Raw genomic sequence first — 23,797 nt, forward strand, 5'->3', positions numbered from 1 at the left:
TTAAGAAAAGCATAGCAGTTGGTAAAAAAAAATTACATAATCTTTAAAAAGTTTGAGTTTTCAAATTTAAATAAACTTGGAGAAAATAAAAAATTACCATTTTTGCACAAAGAATAATTTTCTTCTTACAGAAAAAAAATGCATGCAGTGTGTGATGTTAAGTCATACATGGGGAGAAATAATAATTGAAATCAGAACATAATATAGAATTAATATATAATTCTGGCAGATATCAAAATATTATAAATAACACCTTAAATAACTCTTAAACACAGTCTTTCCATTTTTCAGTAAGTTTATTAGTTCTGAAATGTGAGGAAAAGGCAAATGTTTAGTTTATTTTACATGTTAAAGCTATAAATGCAGAATTAATAATGGGAAAATTAAATATGTATATTTTTATTGCTGATGTTTCTGTCATTATTTTTAAAAAATCCAAAATTAAAATAGATTAATTTTAAAAAAGTATTACTAAAACAAAAGACATAAAATCTAGATCAATTTATCAATTTATCAAAGTAGAACATGAGAAGTTATATTTGAAAAAAGCGGGTATGGATATACATAGACATATACCGAAGATACTAAAACTAGTAAGAATATGGATGGAATAAAAAATGCCATAGGTGGCTCTAAAAGGAATAGAAAATCTGAGGAGTACTACAGTAACTAAAGAAAATCAAATTTCATTTAAAACATAATTTTTCTAAAGCAAAAAAAAAAAAAAAAAATCACGTCCAGATTATTTTACCTAAAGTTAAAGAAACAGGTAATTTCAGTCCTATACATCTTTTTCCCAGAAAACGGAGGACGGAGGAAATACTCGAAAGCTTGTTTTCTGTGGCTTGTGACCTGTCGATATCAATACCAGACATTCTCACTCATGAGAGATTTTACATGTAAATAGCCTAAACAAAATGAGAGGAAACCCATTCCACTGGTGTGTAAAAAAGAAAAAAATCTATCTTTATCAATTTAGTTCCACACTTGCTTTGTATAGCATTAAAAAGAAGGAAGGAAGGAAGATACAAAGAAAGAAATGAGGAAGGACATTTTAAAAAGCATAAAAATTATTCACAGGGTTAATGAATTAAAGGATGGACAAACAAAAATAATCATCTCAACACATACAGAAAAACAAAGAAATAGAATGTAATGTCCATAGATGATAAACACAATGAAACCAAGCAAAAAAACAAAAACAAAAACTCTCAGCAAATAAGTAGAAATGTGCCTTCTCCTGCTGATTAAGGGCACACTAAACAAACAAAACTACAGCGTACATTATTCTTAATGGTGAAAAACTAGAGTTAATTAACAAAGCTATAAGGAAGCTAGAAATCAATCTAACAAAGGATGTGAAAGACCTATATGCAGACCACTTTATTGAAGTGTCATATTAGTTTAGCTTATTTAGACTTCATTAAAGAAATTAAGAGCTATATCATGTGTGTGGTTAGGAAGACACAAAATCACAAATAAAACCAACCCTTCTGAACTGACGTGTGTATTCAGTGTAATCTGTTGCAAATCCCAATGTCCATAGAATTAAAAGCTGATTCTAAAATTTATAAGTACTAAGATTATTTAGACTTGTATGGAAAAGAACAATAAAGCATACTTGCTCTACAATTCTCCAAGGTTTATTATAGGATATTCACGGCCTTACTCTCGCCGGTATATAAATATATCTCTTCTACTCTAAATGTCATATATGATTTTTTTCATGTATTCCTATATTGCCCAACTAGGTACTTGCTCACCTTTTCAGAGCAGACAAAAGTAATCTGTTCTAGAAATCCGAGGCAATAATAATTTTATTGGCTCTAATCATTAGTATCAGCAGCCTTAATTGTCCCTGAGTAAATAGTTCTCTGTTATTTTCTGAGCAGGCAGAATTATAAGCAACCTTAGTGAAGTTAGGAAAAAAAGAAAAAGAAAGAAAGAAATCTAGATCAATTTAGAAGATTTGTAGAAGATTCTGGAAAGGTTATATCTTGACGAAAGGCTAGAATAAAAGAACAACTAGCATCTGACCGTGTTCAACATTCACCTTCTCACTGTCCCCACTCTGTCTTGCTCATGCTGAACTCTGGACTGGGACTGGCCTTCCACTCATTCCATACTGGGGTACAGGAAACTCAATTCTTCTCAGTTCTTCTAGATGGAAATAGACTCTATGTTGATCGAATATTATTTTATTACTCCAGTGTATAATTACTATTCCATAACTTACTGATTAAAAGCACAGCGTTTAGCATCAGACAAATGCCTGTTTATCTGTAGACCTACTACCCTTATGTGTTCTGTGGGGAAGCTGAACTGAATTTAACCTTGGTGTGGTTACGACTAACGATCTGTGTGCCATGCCCTGCCAGGGGCAACCTCAGGAGGTGCTGATGAAGAGTTAGGAAAAACAGAATGTTGGAGTAAGCTTACTGTCATTACCAATGCAAACTGAATACCTGCAGTCTATTTACTAAAAGTAGCATGATGTGTAAAAACTGTGCCTTTAATTCCAGATAATTAGAGGTTGAAAACCCACTATGGCTTTGTATCCTCTTGCAGTCTACCTGCCTGCATTCTGGTATTCTCTGCTCAATAATAAGATTAGCTAATTCTAAATTAGCAAACTGGCAAGTTCTTTTGGGTTTCTCTTCTTTCTTTCCCACAGCCACTGGTTTAGTATGTTACCCTTCAAATGACAATAACTTTACCTATAAAATGTGAACATATTCACGTGTGTTCGAAGCATTTTCTTCTGTTCCTGAAGTTCTTAATGCAACATTTCTGTTATTGCTATTGTTACTTTTATCTTCATGCTTTATTTCTAGCAACTGGTTTTTCTTTAAACAGATGTATACTTGGCATGCAATATTAGATTAGTTTCAGGTGTACAAGAACATAAGTGATTTGGCAATTACATACATTACAAAATGCTCACCATGGTAAGTGTAGTTACCATGTGTCATCATACAAAGTTATTATAGTATTACTGATCACATCCCCAGGCTGCAATTATTTATTTTAGAATTGGAAATTTGTACTTAATCCATTCAGCTGTATTGCCTACCCACCCTCCTGCACACCTTCTTCCTCTCTGGCAATCGTCAGTTTCTTCTCTGTATTTATGAGTCTGTTTCTGTTTTTGTTTGTTCAATTTTAAGTCATTTTGATGGCAGAGTAAATAAAACACATTGGAATCTGACAAATTTAAATATGAATCCCCTTTCCAGCCCTCTATTTAGGAACACGAAATTTGGAAAGTTATTTATTATTTCTATGCCTTCATTACTTAATCTGCAATGAGTTATTTAACTTGCCAAATTGTGTTTTTGAGAAACAATTAAGGAAATCATGTAAATTTTAAAATACTGATCCTGGGAGAGAGCAGACTGCACATTTGAATCCTTTCTGAAGATCAAAAACAAAACAAAACAAAAACAAAACACAATGTGATGGCAATCCTATACATGTGATTTTTAGCAGCAACTACACTATTTAAAAATCATCCATGTTTTACCCAATACCAATGTAAAAGCAGCTCACATTAGCAGAGTGCTCTCTGTGCAGATAGTGATGCAGTGAAAGTCTTGGTATACGGTATTTCCGTGCAATTGCTAGTTTGATGCTATGATTTTTAGAGGATTTTCCATAACTTGGGGAATAATCCATTTTATCCAGTGAGCTCATTTGATAAGTCTGATACGTACATGCCACTATGATGGGCTCTAGCAAACACAGAGCAATGAAATATACCACTCCCGTAGATTCCCCATTATCAATATAGAATGAAGAAAACAAATTAAATATTAGTATTTTTTTCAATTTGTTCTCTTTACAATTGTGATTCTTAAGTGTTCAATTTATTTTTATCCCATAGTCGTTATGACTTATATATTTCCCTCCTAAAACTCTAAATCATGACCATTAGAATATGTGGTATAGTTTACTAGGGAATTCAATAGATGTCTAATCTAAATATTCATATTCCAAAGTCAGTATTAAGTACTTTTAAATGTATAAATTTAGACTAGTGCAAATTTTCTTGTCTGTAAAATGTAGATTATTTTCCTCAAAATGTGTTTTCATTCAGTCAACATGAAAAACCTCATATATTACAATAGTAAATTGCAGTGATTATGAATTTAATTAAATAATCACATTTATATCTGTCTATGATTCATAAATGCCCATGCTTATGAGGATGTGTTTCCAAATGCGTGTTACAAATGTGTTTAATTAATGTTTGTTTGTTTGTTTGTTTGTTTGTTTTCTGGTCTGTGTTTCTTTGGTTTCTATTAAAAGTTTTCATTAAAAGCAAATATGTATAAACCAAACAGTCTGAACTTTCATGAATCATTCCTGTGAACTGAGGCTAGGCCATTTTAAAATGCTAGGCTAATATTTTATTAACAAATATGTTTCTAATATTTCCTTAAATAAAAATAAGTATATAAAAATAAATTTTGCAAACTAGTACTCAGATGAAACTGAAATTGTTTTAAAGATTTATTTATTGATTTTATTAAAGGGGTGGGGCAGAGAGAGAGAATCCTGAAGCAGACTCCCCACTGAGTGTGGAGCCCGACATGGGGTTTGATCTCACCACCCCGAAATCATGAACTGAGTGGAAACCAAGCATCAGCCACTTAACTGACTAAGCCACCAAGGCGTCCCTGAAAATTCTCATTCAACCTATTTGTTTTGAAATGAGACTGTTCTGCTCTTTTTAACTGGTATTTTGAAATTTGTATGTAAAAGTCATATATCATTTTTAGGCAAGAAACTAAGATAAAATAACTAATAGATGATAGATACTCCTTACTAATATGAGTGTTTAATCTATTTAAGAACTGTTTTATGGCTAAAACCATCACAATGCCTTGTACAAGCCTGGTGTGCTGCAGATGCTCCTTTTCTCTCCTCCCTTCCTGCTTTGTATCCTGTTTAAATACTGAGAAACCGAATATTGTATTCAAAATCATTTGTTATAATGGATAAGTAAGAATTCATATCTGGTATCTAATTGATTAACTCTTAAATGTTTCTTTCTTGTTGCCAAATAAGAAGGTTTAAAATAAAACATTCTATGACATTTATAAGATAAAAAATTTCACTGACCCTATACATTTTAAATCCCTTACTTATTTTATAGTAGTTCAAAAAACCTGGTAGTTGTCTAGAAGCTCTTTCAAAAATTACTAAGTATTTAGAAACACATCACCCCAAACTCAATGTATTTATGTGGTTTTTTGTCAGTTTGCTGTATAAAATTTTATTAATGGCCCAATCATCATAAAGAATTCACTTTGAAGTGAATTACCTAAAAGGAGTCTCAACTCTTATGATATTTTTTTTCCTCCTTACCCCTAAATCCTCCAGAAATTCCTAAAATGTCTTAGTATTTTTGCCTGAGACTAAATAAGCGGGAAGCTGCTAAAGTTTAAATTATGCCTCTGATTTTAGGAATAAATGCTGTTTTGTTCTTTAAGTTAGAACCATAAAGTCAAAGTAATTCACCTCTAAGTGAAATTAATTGCATCGGGATGATGCATTTGCCATATAAATTGAAAAACAGTTTAAAAAAATCTGTTAAAATCAGCCCATTCATTGCATGAAAGAATCTAACAAAGGTACCATTTATTTTCTAATTTTTGTGATAATTCAGAGTTTTTACATTTATTTTCCTTCTTGGTCATCTATAGTGTCTGTGATCATCGAGTTTTCATCTTTATTGAGTCCCCACAAATTCAGCTTGTGATCAAGTATCATGCTATCCTTTGAACTACATTTGCAATCATGTGTTTTTATGCTGACAGAAGTTCACTAATAGAATGGACCATCATTTTGCATTTTTTGGGGGGTAAGTAATGTAAGGATAATAAAATTTTTCTTATCTGATACAGTCAGCATTCAAAAGTGGTTTTGTTAATTACAGAAAACAACTAACATAGGATATCATTAATGAAAATTATATATATATATGTGTGTATATATATATATATATATTTTTTTTTTTTCAAACATTTGTACTAAAATATCCGAATATCTAATCTTTCAGCAATCTCAACTCTGGTGTAGAGATAAGGCCTTATCTCTGAGAATGGATCTGCTGCTGCTTGGGGTTCAGCATCACCATTCTTAAAAAAAAAATCACACTTATTGCATCATCTTTGGGCCCCAAATTTATTCCAAGGGAAGGAAGGACATGAAGATATGTTCAAAACAGTTTAAAAACAGTAGCATTTTAATGAAATTCCCTGAAATATTATAATAGTCTTATTTTTAGCTAAAATCACTTTTATCAAGTCTTAGGAAAACTTAAGCTTGAACTACACAAATCCTGATTCCATTATGCACATCTATGACATTCTTTGGTGTAATATTTAAATAAATTAAATAATTACAAAGGTAAGGTTAACAGGTTTTGAAATAGAATTTAAGAATGTAAACTTGAGGGGCACCTGGGTGGCTCAGATGGTTAAGCGTCTGCCTTCGGCTCAGGTCACGATCCCAGGGTCCTGGGATCGAGTCCCACATCGGGCTCCCTGCTAGGCGGGGAGCCTGCTCCTCCCTCTGCCTCTCTCTCTCTGACTTTCATGAATAAATAAATAAAACATTAAAAAAAAAAAAAAGAATGTAAAATTCAGATTTTGGCCAGAAATAGCAACTGATACCAGACTAACCTGCTGTCATAAGTGACTATAAAACTGAAATTATATGAACATATTCTTCTCATACTTTGGCAAACGGACGCTGAAGAACTATGCTACTTGAGAGTAGAGAGACCCATAAGCTGAGTGCAAGGATCTCCTCCAGCTTTGATTACATTCATCGTAACCACGTGGGATATATTCAAGGAAGGAAAGGCTGGTTGTTTAACATTTAAAAATCAATAAATATAATTCACCACACACACATAATTATTTCGATTGATGCAGAAAAATATAACAAAACATAACACCGTATTTGATTTAAATAGAAAAAAAGCAATCAGTAAAGTAAGAATGGAAGAGACTTCCTCAACCTGAATAATTGTATAACAAAAACCTGTAACTGTCATACTTACAAGTGAAAGATTGAATGTTTTAACCTAAGGATCAGAAAAAAAAAAAAAAAAAAAGGCAGGGATATATCCTGTAGCAATTCTCCTGGGAATCATATTAAAGCTTATAGTCAGTGCAATTAGAGAAAGAAAGAAATGTTATGCCAATTGCAAAGTTAGACACAAATCTGTATTTCTTTAGAGGGGATCATCCGTGTACAAAAGACCAAATAATCTACAAGAAGCTGCTACTGCTAATATGAGAGTTACCAATACTGTAGGATACAAACTTATATTAACATCTATTTCTACAATAATAAAAATAAACATTTAAATAAATATCAAATTTATGTAACATGAAAAAAATGAAACCAAATAAAATATGTTCAGCATCTGTATGCTGAAACCTACAAATATTACTAAGATAAATTTAAAATGCCTAGTTAAGTGGAAACATATATTATGTTCATAGATAAAAGACTCAGTATTTTTGAGACATCCATTCTCCCAAACGTGAACTATAGATTAATTGCAATACAATAAAAATTCCAGCTGATATTGTTGAAGAATCTGACAAGCTGATACTAAAATTTATCTGAAAATGTCCTAAGTTAGCCCAAACAATTTTGATGAAAGAATGATGCTGAACTTAATTTTAAGTGTTAGTAAGTAGCCACAATAATCAAGACAGTGATATAGCATAAGACTGTGTGTGTGGATGTATGTACAATGCTATATAATATATGCTTATATGATTAGTGGTGCATACAAAAGAGACAGTTAATCAAAAACAAAAGCGGTCAAATGTTAATGGACAAAGTTGCCATGATTATTAAATGGAGAAATAGCATTTATAACAAATAATGGATTCACTGGAAATTAAAAAGTGAAGTAAAAAAAAAAAATGTGAAGTAAATTAAACTTGACCCTTATTGTATATAAAATATCACTCAAAGTAAGCCTTAGACCAAAATATAAAACCTTCAATTTAAATATACAAGAACAGATAGGGTAAATATTTTGTTACCTTGTGTTTAGTAAATAATTCCCTAAAATGTGTTGAGATTCATATACAAGGTATTAAGACATCTTTTCTGGAACCATTAAATTCTTACAATTTCAAGTAACACAAAAGCTGAGACTTTAGGGACAGCTAATATAATTTTGGAACTGAATACAAGCATATTTTAGAGTGGAATTTTACTGCATAAAATGAAATATATTTAGGGAGCTTTAACTCATATATTAAACATACATACTAATTTCTGGGTCAATCATTGATTATTATTATGTATTTATTAAAAACATGTTAAACATTCTCTTTGAAAAACATTTGAGAATACTTCTAAGAATATATCATATACTCTTGGTATGTGTACCCAAGTTACATATATTGAGAAGTTTTCATATTTACAATAGGAAACATGTACAAGACATGTTATATCAGCAATATTAATAATATATGAAGCTATAACAACTGAGATACATTGGGATTTTTATTTATTTTTTATTTTTTATTTTTTTTTAAGATTTTATTTATTTGACAGAGAGAGACACAGTGAGAGAGGGAACACAAGCAGGGGGAGTGGGAGAGGGAGAAGCAGGCTTCCCGCAGAGCAGGGAGCCCGATGCGGGGGCTCGATCCCAGGACTCCGGGATCATGACCTGAACTGAAGGCAGGCATTTAACGACTGAGCCACCCAGCACCCCTACATTGGGATTTTTTTTTTAAAGATTTTTTTTTATTTATTTGAGAGAGAGAATGAGAGAGAGAGAGAGAGAGCATGAGAGGGGGAGGGTCAGAGGGAGAAGGAGACTCCCTGCTGAGCAGGGAGCCCGATGCGGGACTTGATCCTGGGACTCCAGGATCGTGACCTGAGCTGAAGGCAGTCGCTTAACCAACTGAGCCATCCAGGCACCCCTACATTGGGATTTTTAAACATTAATTAAAATAGATTTATTTTCTCATCATAGTGAAAATGAAAAAAAAAACAAAAACAAAACTTCAGCTGTATTTCTTTACCTGGATGAATCTTAAAAACATAGCACTGAGGAAAAAAACAAAGAAAGTGCATATAATATTAACCTATCTATGTATAATATCCATGAGCCAAAGATGTAGTTACATACATAATATATATATATATATATATATATATATATATATATATATATATATATATATGTCCAAAATGTATTTGGTAAAACTATAAAGAAAAGAAAGGGACAAATAATACTAAATTCAATATCGATAAGCTCTGGAATGAAGAAGGATGTAATAGTGAGGTGTATTTACTTATTTATTTATTTATTTATTTTATGATTTTATTTATTTATTTATTTGAATGAGAGTGAGTGAGAGGGAGTGCCACAGGGAGGAGTAGGGGAGAGGGACAGAGAGAATCCCCAGCAAACTCCATGCTGAGATCTCACTACGCTGAGATCATGAGGTGAGCAGAAACCAAGTCTGATGCTTAACCGAATGAGCCACCCACTCACCTTTAAGGGGTGTATTTAAAACTTATTTCTTTGAGGTGAGTGGCTCTTAAATTGGTGTTCATTTTATTATTAAGACTGACATATACTTAAGATATCAATATATTTGACATATATTATAATTCTAATTGGAAAACCTTTGGTACAATTACTTTAATTTATCCAAATATTAACAGAGATATATGTGTGTATACATAGCATACACACACCTCATATATGGATACACAACTTCATTCATGATAGCAAGTTATGGGCTAATTTTCAACTAAGCACAGTTTTCATTGTTTTATTTATCAATGTCTTCCTTTATGGGTTGTACAATTTGTATTTTTATAAAACTTTCTCTATTCCAAAGTCACAGTAATGTTATCCTACATTTCATTTAAAATTTTATGTTTATCTTCTATGCACTGGAATATTTTGCGTAGTTGTAAGGTACATAAGTAAGTTTACTTTCTTTGCAGAACCAGATATCATAGCTCCGTCTTCACCTGTTTGTTGAGGTGTCCATCTATTCTCCCCACTGACTTGCAAACAACTCTGTCTTGTAGCAATTTGACTGTATGGTTCTTAGAAAATATATCTTGTATCAACACATTTTTTTTAATTGTTACGTGGTTTAGCATGTCATTAATGTCGATATATTTTGCTTTGTATGCTTGAAAATTGTATGTATTCTTTAGGGGCCCTGGGTGGCTCTGTCAGTTGAGCATCTGACTTTTTATTTTGGCTCAGATCATGATCTCAGGATTTCGGGATGGAACCCTGCATCAGGTTCTGTGCTCAGTGGGATGTCTGCTCCAGGATTCTCCCCTCCCCCTGCTCGCACTCTCTCTCTAAAATAAATTCTTTTATTTTAAAACTTTCTATATCTTTATATCTCATATGTGCCTATTACAAGTAGCATAAGATGATTTTATTTTTCCTTACTTCACTTCAGTATGGTAATTTTTTTTAATAGGAGGGTTTATTACAATTACACCACTTTGGTTATTAATATATATTTTTACCACTTCATTGTGTACTTCAAATTTGTCTTAAAATTTTTTTATCACTCCTAGTATTATTTTCCAGTATTTTAAGGCTTTATCCTGTTATGTCTTCTAATTTTAAATCTGTATACTAAATTTATTTTCTTTTCTTAACCCAGAAATATTAACATGCTTGGGTATCTCTGGAAAATATAAGAACAATAAACATTTTACTCTCTTTCTATACATTGTAATAACTTTTAAGTGCTTTAATTTGGATCAAGTTTCTCAAATTTGTGCCTATAAGTGATGATGGTGATGATGATGATGATGATGATGATGATATTTGTGGGTTTGTTAATCTGTCAAATTTGACATTTTGTTATTACAAAGAAAGGTGTTCTCATGTGTACCACTTTCTTTGTCATTATTCCTTATTGAAACTTACACCATCCTTTTGAGATAATTTTCTTTGTTTTTAATGAATTATTCAACAGCAATGTACTTTCTCAATTTTGGTTGTTTGAAAGTTTTTCTGTATCACATATTTTATGTTTCTGTTATTACAGTTATTGAGGCCAAGGTGATCTAAAATGATTTGTAAGAAGTATCATATACACAATTTCTGATGGGTAACATTTTCACATTTTCATTCCCTCTACCCAAAACTAAAGTAAAAAGAGAAGATATGTATTACCTTTATCCTTTGTTTGGCAGTGTATGTATGTGTGTCTATCTTGAGTCATTCATTATGAGTATCATGTTTTAGAGTCTTAATTTATTTGGGAATATCTTATCTTAACAACACATGAAACAACAGATGTTGGAGAGGATGTGTAGAAAGGAGAACCCAGAGAATCCGCTTACTTGTGTAAGCACAAGTAAACAGAGCTTCAGGCAGAGGAAGAGGGAGAAGCAGGCTCCCCGCTGAGCAAGGAGCCCTATGTGGGACTCAATCCCAGGACCTTGGGATCACCACCTGAGCCGAAGGCAGACGCCTAACTGACTGAGTCACCCAGGTGTCCCTAAGAGTGGATTTTAAAGAGCATGGGGATAGAGAGTGCAGGGTGCCTTTTCCAGTGCAGCCTATTCTGGAAAACAATATGGATGTTCCTCAAAGGGTGAAAAATAGAACTACTCTATGACCCAGCAACTGCACTACTAGGTATTGTCCCAAAGGATACAAAAAGACTAATTCAAAGGAACACATGCACCCTAATGTTTATAGCAGCATTATCAGCAATAGCCAAATTATGGAAAGAGCCCAAATGTCCATCAACTGGTATATGGATAAATAAGATGTGGTGTATAAATGTGTGTGTGTGTGGTATATAATTGTGTGTGTGTGTGTGTGTGTGTGTGTGTGTGTGTGTGTGTGTATATATATATATATATATATATATACACTTATAATGGAATATTACTCAACCATCAAAAAGAATGAAATCTTGCCATTTCCAATGATGTGGATGGAGCTAGAGTGTATTATGCTAAGCTAAATAAGTCAGTCAGAAAAAGACAAATACCATATGATTTCATTCATATGTGGAATTTAAGAAACAAAACAGATGAACATGGGGGAAAAAAGAGGGAAGTAAACCAAGAAACAGACTCTTAACTATAGAGAACAAACTGATGGTTACCAGAGGTGAGGTGAGTGGAGGATGGGCTAAATGGGTGATGTGTATTAAGGAGGGCACTTGTGATGAGCATTGTGGTATGTAAGTGATGAATCACTAAACTCTACTCCTGAGAATAATATTTACACTGTATGTAACTAACTGCAGTTTGAATAAAAACTTGGAAGAAAAAGAGAGCTACATGGTACTACTTATTTAAAAAGGAATATTTGGGTAGTTCTCTGGATAATAGATTAAAAGAAGCTAGGGTTAAGAGCAAAAGACTATTTCGGAAGCTACTGCAGTATTCCAGCTGAGGGGTGATGGTTGTTTGGACAGGGATGGGAGTGATGGAAATGTTATGAAGTAGTTGAGTTATGGATATTTTTTAAAGTATAGCTGATAGAAGTTTCTGATGAATTGGATGTGTAGCATGAGAAAAAAAGGGGAGCCAAATATGACACTGAGTGATTTTCATGAGCAATCTGGTCTACAGCCATCATTATTGAGATAGATAATGCCTCTGGAGGAGTAGATTTAGAGAGAAATTGGATTTTGAGGAAACTATTTACTTGGAGCATTTTGAGTTTGAGAACTCTGAGAAGAGATTAGAGTGGCTAAAATGCAATTCGGGGGGAAAGTGGATGCATATGTAAATTTGAGAGTCATCTACATATAGATGTTATAGAAAGCCATTAGACTGAATGAGATTATGTGGGCAATAACTCCAGGTAGGTCTAAGGTTTGGAAATCAGGATGCCCCACTATTCAATGAATGGAGAGATGAGAAGGAACTAAGAAGCACACTGAGGTAGAAGAACCAGTGAAGGAAGAAGAGCATCTAGAGCATTCTACATCTGTAAGCCAAAGTAAGAGCCTGTTTCTTGAAAAAGTTGTCAATTGTGCTGAATATTGCTCCTTTGCTGAGCAAATGGAGGAGAGAATTATATTTCATATTTTGGAATACGGAGGACAAGTATAATTTTGGTGAAGTAGTAAAGACAAGTCTTTTAAGAATGGATTTATTTTAAAGGTTTTATTTATTTATTTGACTGAGAGAGAGAAAGCACAAGTAAACAGAGCTTCAGGCAGAGGGAGAGGGAGAAGCAGGCTCCCCGCTGAGCAAGGAGCCCGATGCGGGACTCAATCCCAGGACCCTGGGATCATGACCTGAGCCGAAGGCAGACGCCTAACCGACTGAGTCACCCAGGTGTCCCTAAGAGTGGATTTTAAAGAGCATGGGGATAGAGAGTGCAGGGTGTGAATACAGGCAACTCTTTCAAGAAGTTTATCAGGAAAGGGAATCGGATAATACAGTTGTATCTGGCTTTGGAAACACTAAATCAAGGTAGTTTCTCAGTTTTTGTTTGCTTGAGTACATTTTATTTTCAGATAGAATTAAAGCCTATTTTTGAAGACAGTGGAATTATGGAGGGGGAAAATGAAGTTAAAGGAGAGGAATTAATTGACAGTTCAGTGACTGAGTGAACAAGAAAGATGAGGATTTAGGGCCTACATGGAGGGGTGGCCATAAACATGGTGTGGAGAGCTCACTCACAGCACCTTGAAGGAAGCCAGATTTATGGAAACTAACGCCCACAGTATTAGCTAGGCTGCTAGATCTGATGGCAGGAAACTGTGGAAACCCTTTTCTGATTGTTCTTTTTGATAAGCACTAGAGAAGCAAGATTATCTGATATATGTAAGGAAATTGGAAAAGGTATTGGAAATTTGAAGAGCCAGGAAAACTATAAAAGAAATATTTAGCCGTGCTGCAAATAACTGTTTCAGTTATTCAAGTTCCTTTTGAATAAAGACATTTGTTCCCATTCTTCTAGAATTTGATACTGAGATTGGGATAGTGCAAATTTTAAGAACTCAAATGTATCGGCATATTACACAAAAAACAACAAAAAATAGAACATAGTATATATTATAATTGCATCACCCAAATTCTCCCATGGGTAAAACTCAAAAGAGGTTTGAATGGAATTGGCCTGCAAGTAAAGATAAGAAATGGGCCTTGATGGTCCTGAACCAATGTGAATAACCCCATACATTTTGCCATAATTTATCTACTTATGGGCACATATTATGTATTAAATACAATTTTTAAAAACAGTGAATGGAGATTAAGTTCAGACCTAATTGAAGCAACATTTTTTTTAATATTTTATTTATTTATTTGAGAGAGCGAGCAAGCAAGAGAGAGCATGAGTGGGGGGAGGGGCAAAGGGAGAAGGAGAAGCAGACTTCCTGCTAAGCAGGGACCTGGAAGTCAGGCTCCATCAACCCCGCCCCCTCCCCCTCCTGGGATCATGACCTGAGCTGAAGGCAAATGCTTAACCCACTGAGCTACCCAGGCACCCCTGGAGCAATATTTGTAATGAATGTCTGAAGTGACAATTTATCTCACCGTGGATGTGAATGAGGATGCGTGAAATCCAGTTTCAGGTGGCAGTCATCCTGTTACCATACAGCAAGTTAGCACAGGCCTTCTTGCTTGTTACTATAATATAGCAACACTAAAGTAAAAGATGAGATACCAAGGAATGCAAAAAAGAAAAAATCACAGAAAAATAGTTATAGGGACCTGATCAAAGTAACCCTGAAGCCTGATTTACCTATGAACTTTACAGGCATGTGGGCCAATAAATTTCTTTTAAATTTAGAACAAATTGAATTATTTTTAGATATTTTGTACATATCTGTTCCATGGCAACAGGTAATTAATACACTGACATATACATTATAAACAAATATTTCATAAAAGTATTTTGTTTTATTACTTTTGATCCTTGGTTAAAGCAATACCAATTTCTTTGGCTGCTCTTCCCTTTGTCTGCTAGGAAAAAAGTGTCAAATAGGATCCTTTTGTATGTTAAGGGGAATTACTGATATGAACACACTTGTGAAAGGCAAATTTATTATATCAAAATAAGCACGCTGACAATGGCAAAATAACGTGTAGAAGCTAGAGGGACTTAAAGCCACTCACTCTTCAGTAATGGAATTTTGTATTGGTAGATGCTGCTGCTAACAAAAATTTATTTCAGGCAAAGAGGAATGAATTCATAAAATCTAAATTTAATTTCCATCACCTAAAGTTACATTTAGATTAAATTTGAAATTTGTGGGTCCTAATCTTTGAATATGTTTGCATGAGAATTGAGGAAAAAAAAAACAAGAGTCAACAAATAAACAGCCGTAAACATTGGTTTCTGGACTGAGTTATGCATATAATTTGTTTAGAGAAGTGAAACAGAGAGCTGAAGAAAACATTGTAACAGTGCAAAAAACAAGTAGTGCTGTTCTTTAATTTGTGAACTCTGGTAAGACCCGAAACCTTTTAGACTTATTAGAAGTATGAATACAATACCAGTTCCCTGACTTTGGCTCCTTTGGAAATACAACTGTCAGCCAAGCAATGAACAATGGGGGTCCCATTTCAGGGTATTGATCAGGATACTCTCTCACATATGGTGCACAGAACAAGGAGAAATAGTTAGAGAAATAGATATTTTAGGCAAAATGGGAAATATATATAATTTAGTGATCATTGAACTGTGTAGTAAGTCATGAAGTTTTTGGGCAGTAAAGGTAGGTACAGAAATGAAGGACAAAAAGTATTCATGTATCTAACACAGTTTGATGTGTCAGGAAATGTTCTTAGTATTTGTGGATACTATGATAAAGATAAATTAGACCTGATTTTTAGATTTGGGATGTTCACAATCTAGTAGAGGGGAAAAATATTACAGTAAAATGTGATAAGTGCCATATTTAAATCTAATAAGAGATAAGTGCTCGATTCAGCCATGCATAAAGTTAGAATATAGAAGGAGAAGCTGTAAAATTTGCCTAAGAGGTTGAGGAAGATTTCACAGATGTTGTGACATATGAAATAGTTCTTAAAAGTAAATAGATGTTTGTAAAGCAGAACAGAATGAGCAGAGGGCATTGAGAGATGAAGGGATTATATAATTATTGAAAGAACATGGCCTGTTTGACGATCTGTGACTAAAAGTATGATATACGTTTTTCTGAGAATTAAGCTGAGAACAGACAGGGCCAAATTTTATAAAGAAAAATTCAGGACGTATGTGTGTACTCATGCCTTTGGTATTAGTACTAAATGGAGCTATGACATAAATTAAGTTGTGATTGGAAGCAATGTTTCTTAATAATAATTTACTTTAGAATAGCCTAAGCCAGTGATTTGCAAACTTTAACATGCATAAAACCCTAGATACTGGACTACAACAAGTTTCTATTTCATGGTGTGTCCAGATATTTGGTCAGACACTTTTCTGTTTGTTTCTATGAGGGTGTTTTTGAATTAAATTAACATTTAAATTGGTAAACTAAACAGGCATCTGGCTGGCTCAGTTGGTAGAGCATGTGACTTGATCTTGGGGTCATGAGATCGAGCCCCACGTTGGGTGCAGAAATTATTTAAATAAGTAAATAAATCTTAAAAAAAAAAAAAAAGATAGACTAAAACACATTGTTCTTCATGTGAGTGGGCCTTATCCAATCAGTTGAAGACCTGACTAGAAAAAAAAAGGCTGACCTTCCCTTGAATAAGAGAAAATTCTTTTGCCTGATTGCCTTTAAACTAAGATAGTGGCTTTTTCTGGTTTTGGCTTTTGGACTTGACCTGGGACATTGGCTCTTCAGAGTTTTGACTTCCCAGCCTCAATAACTGCAGGAACAAATTTCTTAAAATAAATCTCTTTATTGATTCTGAATTCTTCTAGATTCAAATCCTATTGGTTCTGTTTCTCTGTAGAACCCTGGCTAATACAGGTACAGCTGGAAACAGAATGCAGGCTAACCTTTACTCATCCTTCATCACAAGCCTGAATCCATGCAGGGGCGCCTGGGTGGCTCAGTCGTTAAGCGTCTGCCTTCGCCTGGGGTCATGGTCCCAGGGTCCTGGGATCGAGCCCCGCATCGGGCTCCCTGCTCTGCGGGAAGCCTGCTTCTCCCTCTCCCACTCCCCCTGCTCGTGTTCCCTCTCTCGCTGTGTTTCTCTCTCTGTCAAATAAATAAATAAAATCTTAAAAAAAAAAAAAAAAAAAGACTGAATCCATGCATTATCCTGTCTATGAAACCTTCACTGATCCTCTTAGGGAGGCTAAACTACCATGGTGTTATGTTTCTCTAGCCCCTAAAAACCTTATTGCCACAATAATTATCCATAGTGCAATCATCTATTTACCTTGTCTTCTGCATGAGCTTCTTGAATTGCTCCAAAGTGAAATAGGGTCCTCAGTATCCTTACCGCCTAACATACGATACTGCCAGGCAGGTATCATTTATTAATATATTTTGAGTGAATTAATCAATGTGTAGTTTAGGATAGAAATGATAAATTATACCATACCAAAGTATTAGAATGGTGGCTAAGAAAGTAGAAAATGCCAAGTGAAAAGAGAATGATTAATATAGTCAAATATCACAAAGAAATCACGGAGTGATCAGAAATGAAAAGTACTCATTGGTTTAGCTATTAGTAAGTTATGATCATAACATCAATTTCTGAAAAGCAGTGTGGATAAAATTATACATTATCTTGACGTGAGGCATAAATAAGGAAATGGTAGCTATTTACTTGAGAAAACTATATTAATAACTATTTCTTGAGTGCCTAAAAGTCCCACTATTTTACTAGAGAGTCATATAAAAGGAAAAGTAAGCCATAGCATACAACCTTGAAAGAATATTTATTATCCAGTAAAAAGAATAAGCTTTCATTTTTCTCTTTCTTTCTTTTCTTTTCTTTTTTTTTTTTTTTTTTTTTTTAGATATTTTAGGGTTATCATAGGCACAATTCTAAAGATGACAGAATAAGATCCCTGTTCCTTGTTCATTCAACCAAACATGAATCTAGGTACTGCTGTGAAAAGATTTTGTTGATGTAAAGGCCCAATTCAGTTCACCTTAAAATACAGAGATTATCTGTGTGGGCCTGACCCAATAAGGTGGATACCTTTATTTTTATTTTATTTTATTATATATATATATATATATATATATATATATATATATATTTTTTTTTTTTTTTTTTTTTTTTAGAGAGAGAGAGCATGCATGTGTGGGTGCAGGGTGGGGAAGGGCAGAGGGAGAGGGAGAGAGAGAATACTAAGCAAACTCCATGCCCAGCATGGAGCCAGATGGAAGTGGGGCTTGATCCCTGAGATCATGACCTGAGTGAAATCAAGAGGTGATTGCTTAACCAACTGAGCCACCCAGGCACCCCAAGTGGATACCTTTGAGAACAGAGACTTCCCAGCTGGTAGCAGAAGAGAAAGTCAAAGAGATTCAAAGGAGCAAAAGGACTTGACACACTGTTGGTTGTTTGAAGAAGGAAAAAACCACATGAGGAGAAATGCAGGCAGCCTCTAGGAGAAGAAAGCTGCCCCAGCTGACAAGGGATGAAAATGGAGACATTACACCTACATCTTAAGGAAGTAGACCCAGGCAATGAGAAGAATAAGCATTAAAGCAGATTCTTCCCCAGAGCCTCCAGATAAGAGCCTAGCCCAGCTGACACATGACTTCAGTCTTGCCAGACCTTAAGCAAGGAATCCAGTTGAACCTACCTGGACCTCTGACCTATAGACGTCATGTGGTTATTTGCTACTCCAAACCAGAAATGTAATAGAAATTTCTAAGTAGCTAAATTATGGATTACATGGAGGGAAGGCATTGTTACCTGTAACAGAAATATTCCAGGTATTTATTTGGAAAGCACTCTTCCTCAACAACTGTGATATGTGATAAGAATACAACACTTTCTACTTCTCTAATCGAAGGCAGCTTATTGAATTCATCTGATTCTTAGTGTCTTCATTAAAATCCTAGAAATAATCTTCTGCCACAGAATGCATTTTAAAGATAAATAACAAAACAAACCTCAATTAGTTAAAATATCTAACCCAAACTTGGATTCAATGAATATCAGCTTCCCTTAAAGGCCATATTAGGAAGAACATAGATCTAGGAGTCAGAATACTTAGATTCATATTTTGTATGAGTCCCAATTTCCTTACCTATAAAATGAAAATAATATCCATGCTTTCTATTCCAGAGATTTTTATTAGGATGACACATCTGTAAAAATACACTGTATAAAAGCAAGATAGCTATCAGTTATTCACCAGTAGCAGGGAAGGATATCATAGACCAGGCACATATTTTCTGTCTTTACCATATGACGAGGCAGCTGAATAGTCACTTGGACTTAGAACCAAAGGATAAAAGAAAGCAGAATCAAACACCATGTAAATAAGAGCTGCACTGCATTTGGGCCCTACCTACATGTTCAGAGGCCCACACACTTTTTGTGACACCTAATATTCTCACATCAGTCCCTTAGCATGTGGCCTGTTCCCCTGGAGGAAGGGGAATTTTTTTTTTTTCTGTGCACAGACCTGGTTTGTTTTTATTTTTTTATTATTTTTTAAACAAATTTTATTTATTTATTTATGTATGCATGTATGTATGTATGTATGTATGTATGTATGTATTTATTTAAATAATAGCCAACTTTTATCACAGGCTTCTTATTTTCTCTTAAATCCTGCTTCATTGTTTCATCTACCCAGAAGGGGCACCTTTGTCTTACTTGCACAACACTCTAGGTAGGCCAAAAAAAAAAGTTCTTTAAAATATTAACTTGTAAATGTCATTCCATAGCACACCAAGTTCCTTAGAAACTTACATTAAGAACAGTTCTAAAAACCTGATTTCAATTCTGCAAAAGAATGCCAAGCGAATGAAGAAACAAGTCACAGACTGGGAGAAAATATCTGTAAAATACACATCTGATGGACTACTTTCTAAAACATACACAGAACTCTTATTACTGATAAGAAAACAAAACCTGATTAAAAACTGGGCCAAAGATCTTAACAGACACCTCATCAAAGTAGGACAGACAGATAGCAAATAAATGTATGGAAAGATGTTCCATATATACGTCATCAGAGAAATGCAAAATAAAGCAACAATGAGATACCACTCTATACCTTGGAGTCACCCAAATCTAACAGCAAATGCTGATGAGTATGTGGAACAACAGGAACTCTCATTCATTGCTGGGGAGAATTCAAAATGGCATAACCACTCTGGAAAAGTTTGTCAGTTTCTTACAAAGCTAAATATACCCTTAGTTTGACCCACTAATTGCACTCCTTGGAATCTACCAGAAGGAATTGAAAACTTCTGTGCATATAAAAACCTACACAGGAATGTTTTTGTTGTTGTAGTTTATTCATAATTGCCAAAACTTGGAACCAACCAAGACGTCCTTCAGTGTGTGAATGGATACTGTGGTACATCCAGACAATGGAATGTTATTGAGTATTAAAGAGAAATGAACTATCAAGCCATAAAAAGACATGGAAGATCTTTACTTATTACTTATTACTCTTCCCTTATTACTAAGGGAAGAAGCCAATCTTAAAGGCTACATATGGTATAATTCAAACTGTATGACATTCTGGAAAAGGAGAAACTATGGAGCCAGTAAAACAAAAAAACAAAACAAAACAAACACACAAACAAAAGACACAGTGGTTACCAGAGATCAGGGTGAGTAGAGATGGATAGGCAGTACACATGGGGTTATTAGTGCAAGGAAAACACTATGTATGATACTATAATAATGAATACATACCACCATACTTTTATCTAAACCCACAGAATACCAGGAATGAAACTTAAGCTAATCTATAGACTTTGGATGATGATGATGTGTCAAAGGTGTTACAAATACATCACTCTGGTGGAGGATGTTCATAATGGAGGGTGTTATGCATGTATAGGTGTGGGGACTATTTGGAAAATCTCTGTACCTACCTCTTAATTTTGCCGTAGACCTAAAACTGCTCTACAGAAAAATAAAGCCTTTAAAAAATCCATTTTATAAAAAACATCAAGTACATTTCCAAAACAGGATATACTAGTAAATGCTTTTCTAATGTGGCTGAATTTGAGGTTAATGTTTCAAGCAACTGTATACAGAAGGGCCCCCAGTGATATTTAATAAGGCACTTATGCCAAGCAATCAGTGTATGAATGTGCACTTCCTAAAGAAGTCTCCAATATGTCTATAAAACCTTAACTATTGCTCATTCTTTCTACATATCTATTTATAATTAGGATTGAATTATTTTTAGTAATGCTTATTGAGGTGTCCCTAAGGCTATTTTTTTTAAATTATCATCTATATAATTGAGTATAATGCGATCTACTATACCTTTTTACTTAGTAGGTATGTATTAACTAATTTCCCATATGAAGTACTAACAAATAGTAAAAAAAAAAAAAGAAAAGAAAAATAACTTATTAAGTATATATTTAAGATGTTACTTAAGTAAAAATGAGCATTCCCTTCAGTGATCATTGCAAATAATATAATTTTCATGGTATATATGAACTGATGTATATTCACAAATTAGTTTCTACTTGATGCAAATATTATTTGGACTAAGGTGATATTTAGAAATAATCTAAAGTATGGTTTCTTATTGAAATACCTCTGGAGTGACATTTGAATTTATTTTAAAGTAAGTTCCTGTTTTTTCTAACAAATATCATTTTCTCCAGGGATTCTTCCCTTCCATCTTCTATATTTGGAGCCTGTTCCCCAAAAGTGCATAATCTTTTCTGAATCTTTTCAATGCCCTTATCATTTCTTGGATATATTAACCCATTAATTCCTTTATTTTTTCAACTGATATTGAATGAGCTCTTATCATTTGACAGTCATTTAATTGTCATTAGGTGACAAAGAGCATGCAATTCTACTCCTAGTCTGGTTATTTTGAATATGAAAATTAACCAGAATGATCATAAATGAATTCACTCATGTATTCTTTATAACAATCATTTAAAAGTAATTAGTGAATGCTATTTTCAAAGAGAATATTATGTTGAAAAAATTATCTAAATGGAAACCACTTGAGCTAATTTTGCAGATGTAAAAACATAAAAATTCAGGCAGGATATAAAAGGCTGGAGTAGTCTAATTATTGATTGGTAACAGAGGACATTATGAAAATGCATAAACCATAAGGAGCTATCACCCCACTAGAATGATTATAATCAAAAGATACATAACAATAAATACTGGTAATCATATAGAGAAATTGGAATCCTCACTGCTTTTAGGAATGTAAAATGTAGCTACTTTGGAAAACAGTCTGGCAGTTCATCAAATAATTAAATATAGAGTTTCTATGTGACTGAGCTATCTCACTTCAGGGTATATACCCAAAAGAAATAAAAACATGTCTATGAAAAGCTTTCATATTAATGCTCACAGCAATATTTTTCATGGTAGGCAAGCGTGGAAACCACCCACAGAGCGAGCCTCACAATTAGGAGGCAAACCAGATATTTTGACTCAGGGATGGGGATGAAGTGTTCTGTGATGTCAATTTTCCACCAGTATGCTGAGATTAAAGCAAAAAAAAAAAAAAAAAGTATGAGATTTATTCACTGCATCTGACAATGACTAACTGCATCTAATATGTTCTGTACACTCTGCTAGATGCTGGATGCTGGCGCCACAAATAAAAATGGTGAGAGCCCTGCTCCCAAGAAAATCTCGGTATAAATCTTCATGTAAAAGTGACATCTTTTTTTATGATACATAAAGTAGTTTACCATTTTCCGAAGCAGCAACTGTGATGTTGTACCATGAAGTTTCTTCTCTATCAAGGACCTTTGTAGTCCTAATGGTTCCCGTATTGGCATCAATGTTGAAACATCTGTCATCTTCAGCACTGTAGTCAATGAAGTACCTAGGGAAAAAACAGATAGCTCTTCTTTTCACTTGATAATATAACGAAGAAAGTAAGACTAAGACAAGGGCAGTATTAAATCAGATATATTCAAATATTTAAATGTATATTTTTAGTTTCTATATTTGCCTCCTAAGATTTGCCTGGCAACTTTATATTTGCATAGAACTGACATCAATTATTTTTGTCTGTCAACCCTTAATTAATGTTTACTCTAATTACTAATTCAAATTAAAAAAAAAAAAACACCTTTCTGAATTCCATTAATAGAACAGTAGATAGTAGGAACTTTGGGATTAATAAGGGAGAGACAAAAAAAAAAAAAAAAAAATTGCCCCTGGGAAGTCTATAGTACTTTGGAAAACAAAACAAAACAAAACATTAAATCTTTAATGAAACTTCTCATTGCTACATATACAAAATTTTTAGGATAGTAGCAGATGTCAGAGATTAGTTTATCCTGGAGTTTCATTATAGCTGACATTTGAAGATAAATATAAAATAAAAATCAAAACATTTCAATTAATTATCATTGTATCTGCATCACCTAGCCCACTTGTTGAGTGAGAAAATGAGAAAACAACTAAATGAGAGGTAGGTTGCATTATTGGCCACAAATCATCTTCCATCTCCAATGCATAAGATGTTTCAGATTTTTCTCACATTAGATTTTGCCTCCAGCCTACTTTAGCAAATAGATGAACACCGGGTGTTTGTAGGTGTCCAGTCACTAAATTGTACACCCAAAGCTAGTATTACACTGTATGTTAACTAACTGGAATTTAAATAAAAACTAAAACAAAAAAAAAAAGAATGAGATGAAAAGTGATTGAAAGTGATCATCAT

The 23,797-nt window shown here is 33.8% G+C and overlaps 1 protein-coding gene across 4 annotated transcripts in view; it reads right to left on the reverse strand.

The window, feature by feature from the left end:
- The window catches only part of CDH18 (cadherin 18), a 458,591-nt gene that overhangs the window by 37,804 nt on the left and 396,990 nt on the right, over positions 1-23,797 (reverse strand). For all 4 annotated transcript variants that reach the window (XM_036064734.2, XM_078066588.1, XM_036064737.2 and 1 more), the window contains exon 8: positions 22,815-22,951. In XM_036064734.2, coding sequence (XP_035920627.1) covers positions 22,815-22,951 — 137 coding nt within the window. The remainder of the gene's footprint in view (positions 1-22,814; positions 22,952-23,797) is intronic.

The sequence above is a fragment of the Halichoerus grypus genome, chromosome 2 (genome assembly GCF_964656455.1).
Source record: "Halichoerus grypus chromosome 2, mHalGry1.hap1.1, whole genome shotgun sequence".
NCBI classification, from domain to species: Eukaryota; Metazoa; Chordata; class Mammalia; order Carnivora; family Phocidae; genus Halichoerus; species Halichoerus grypus.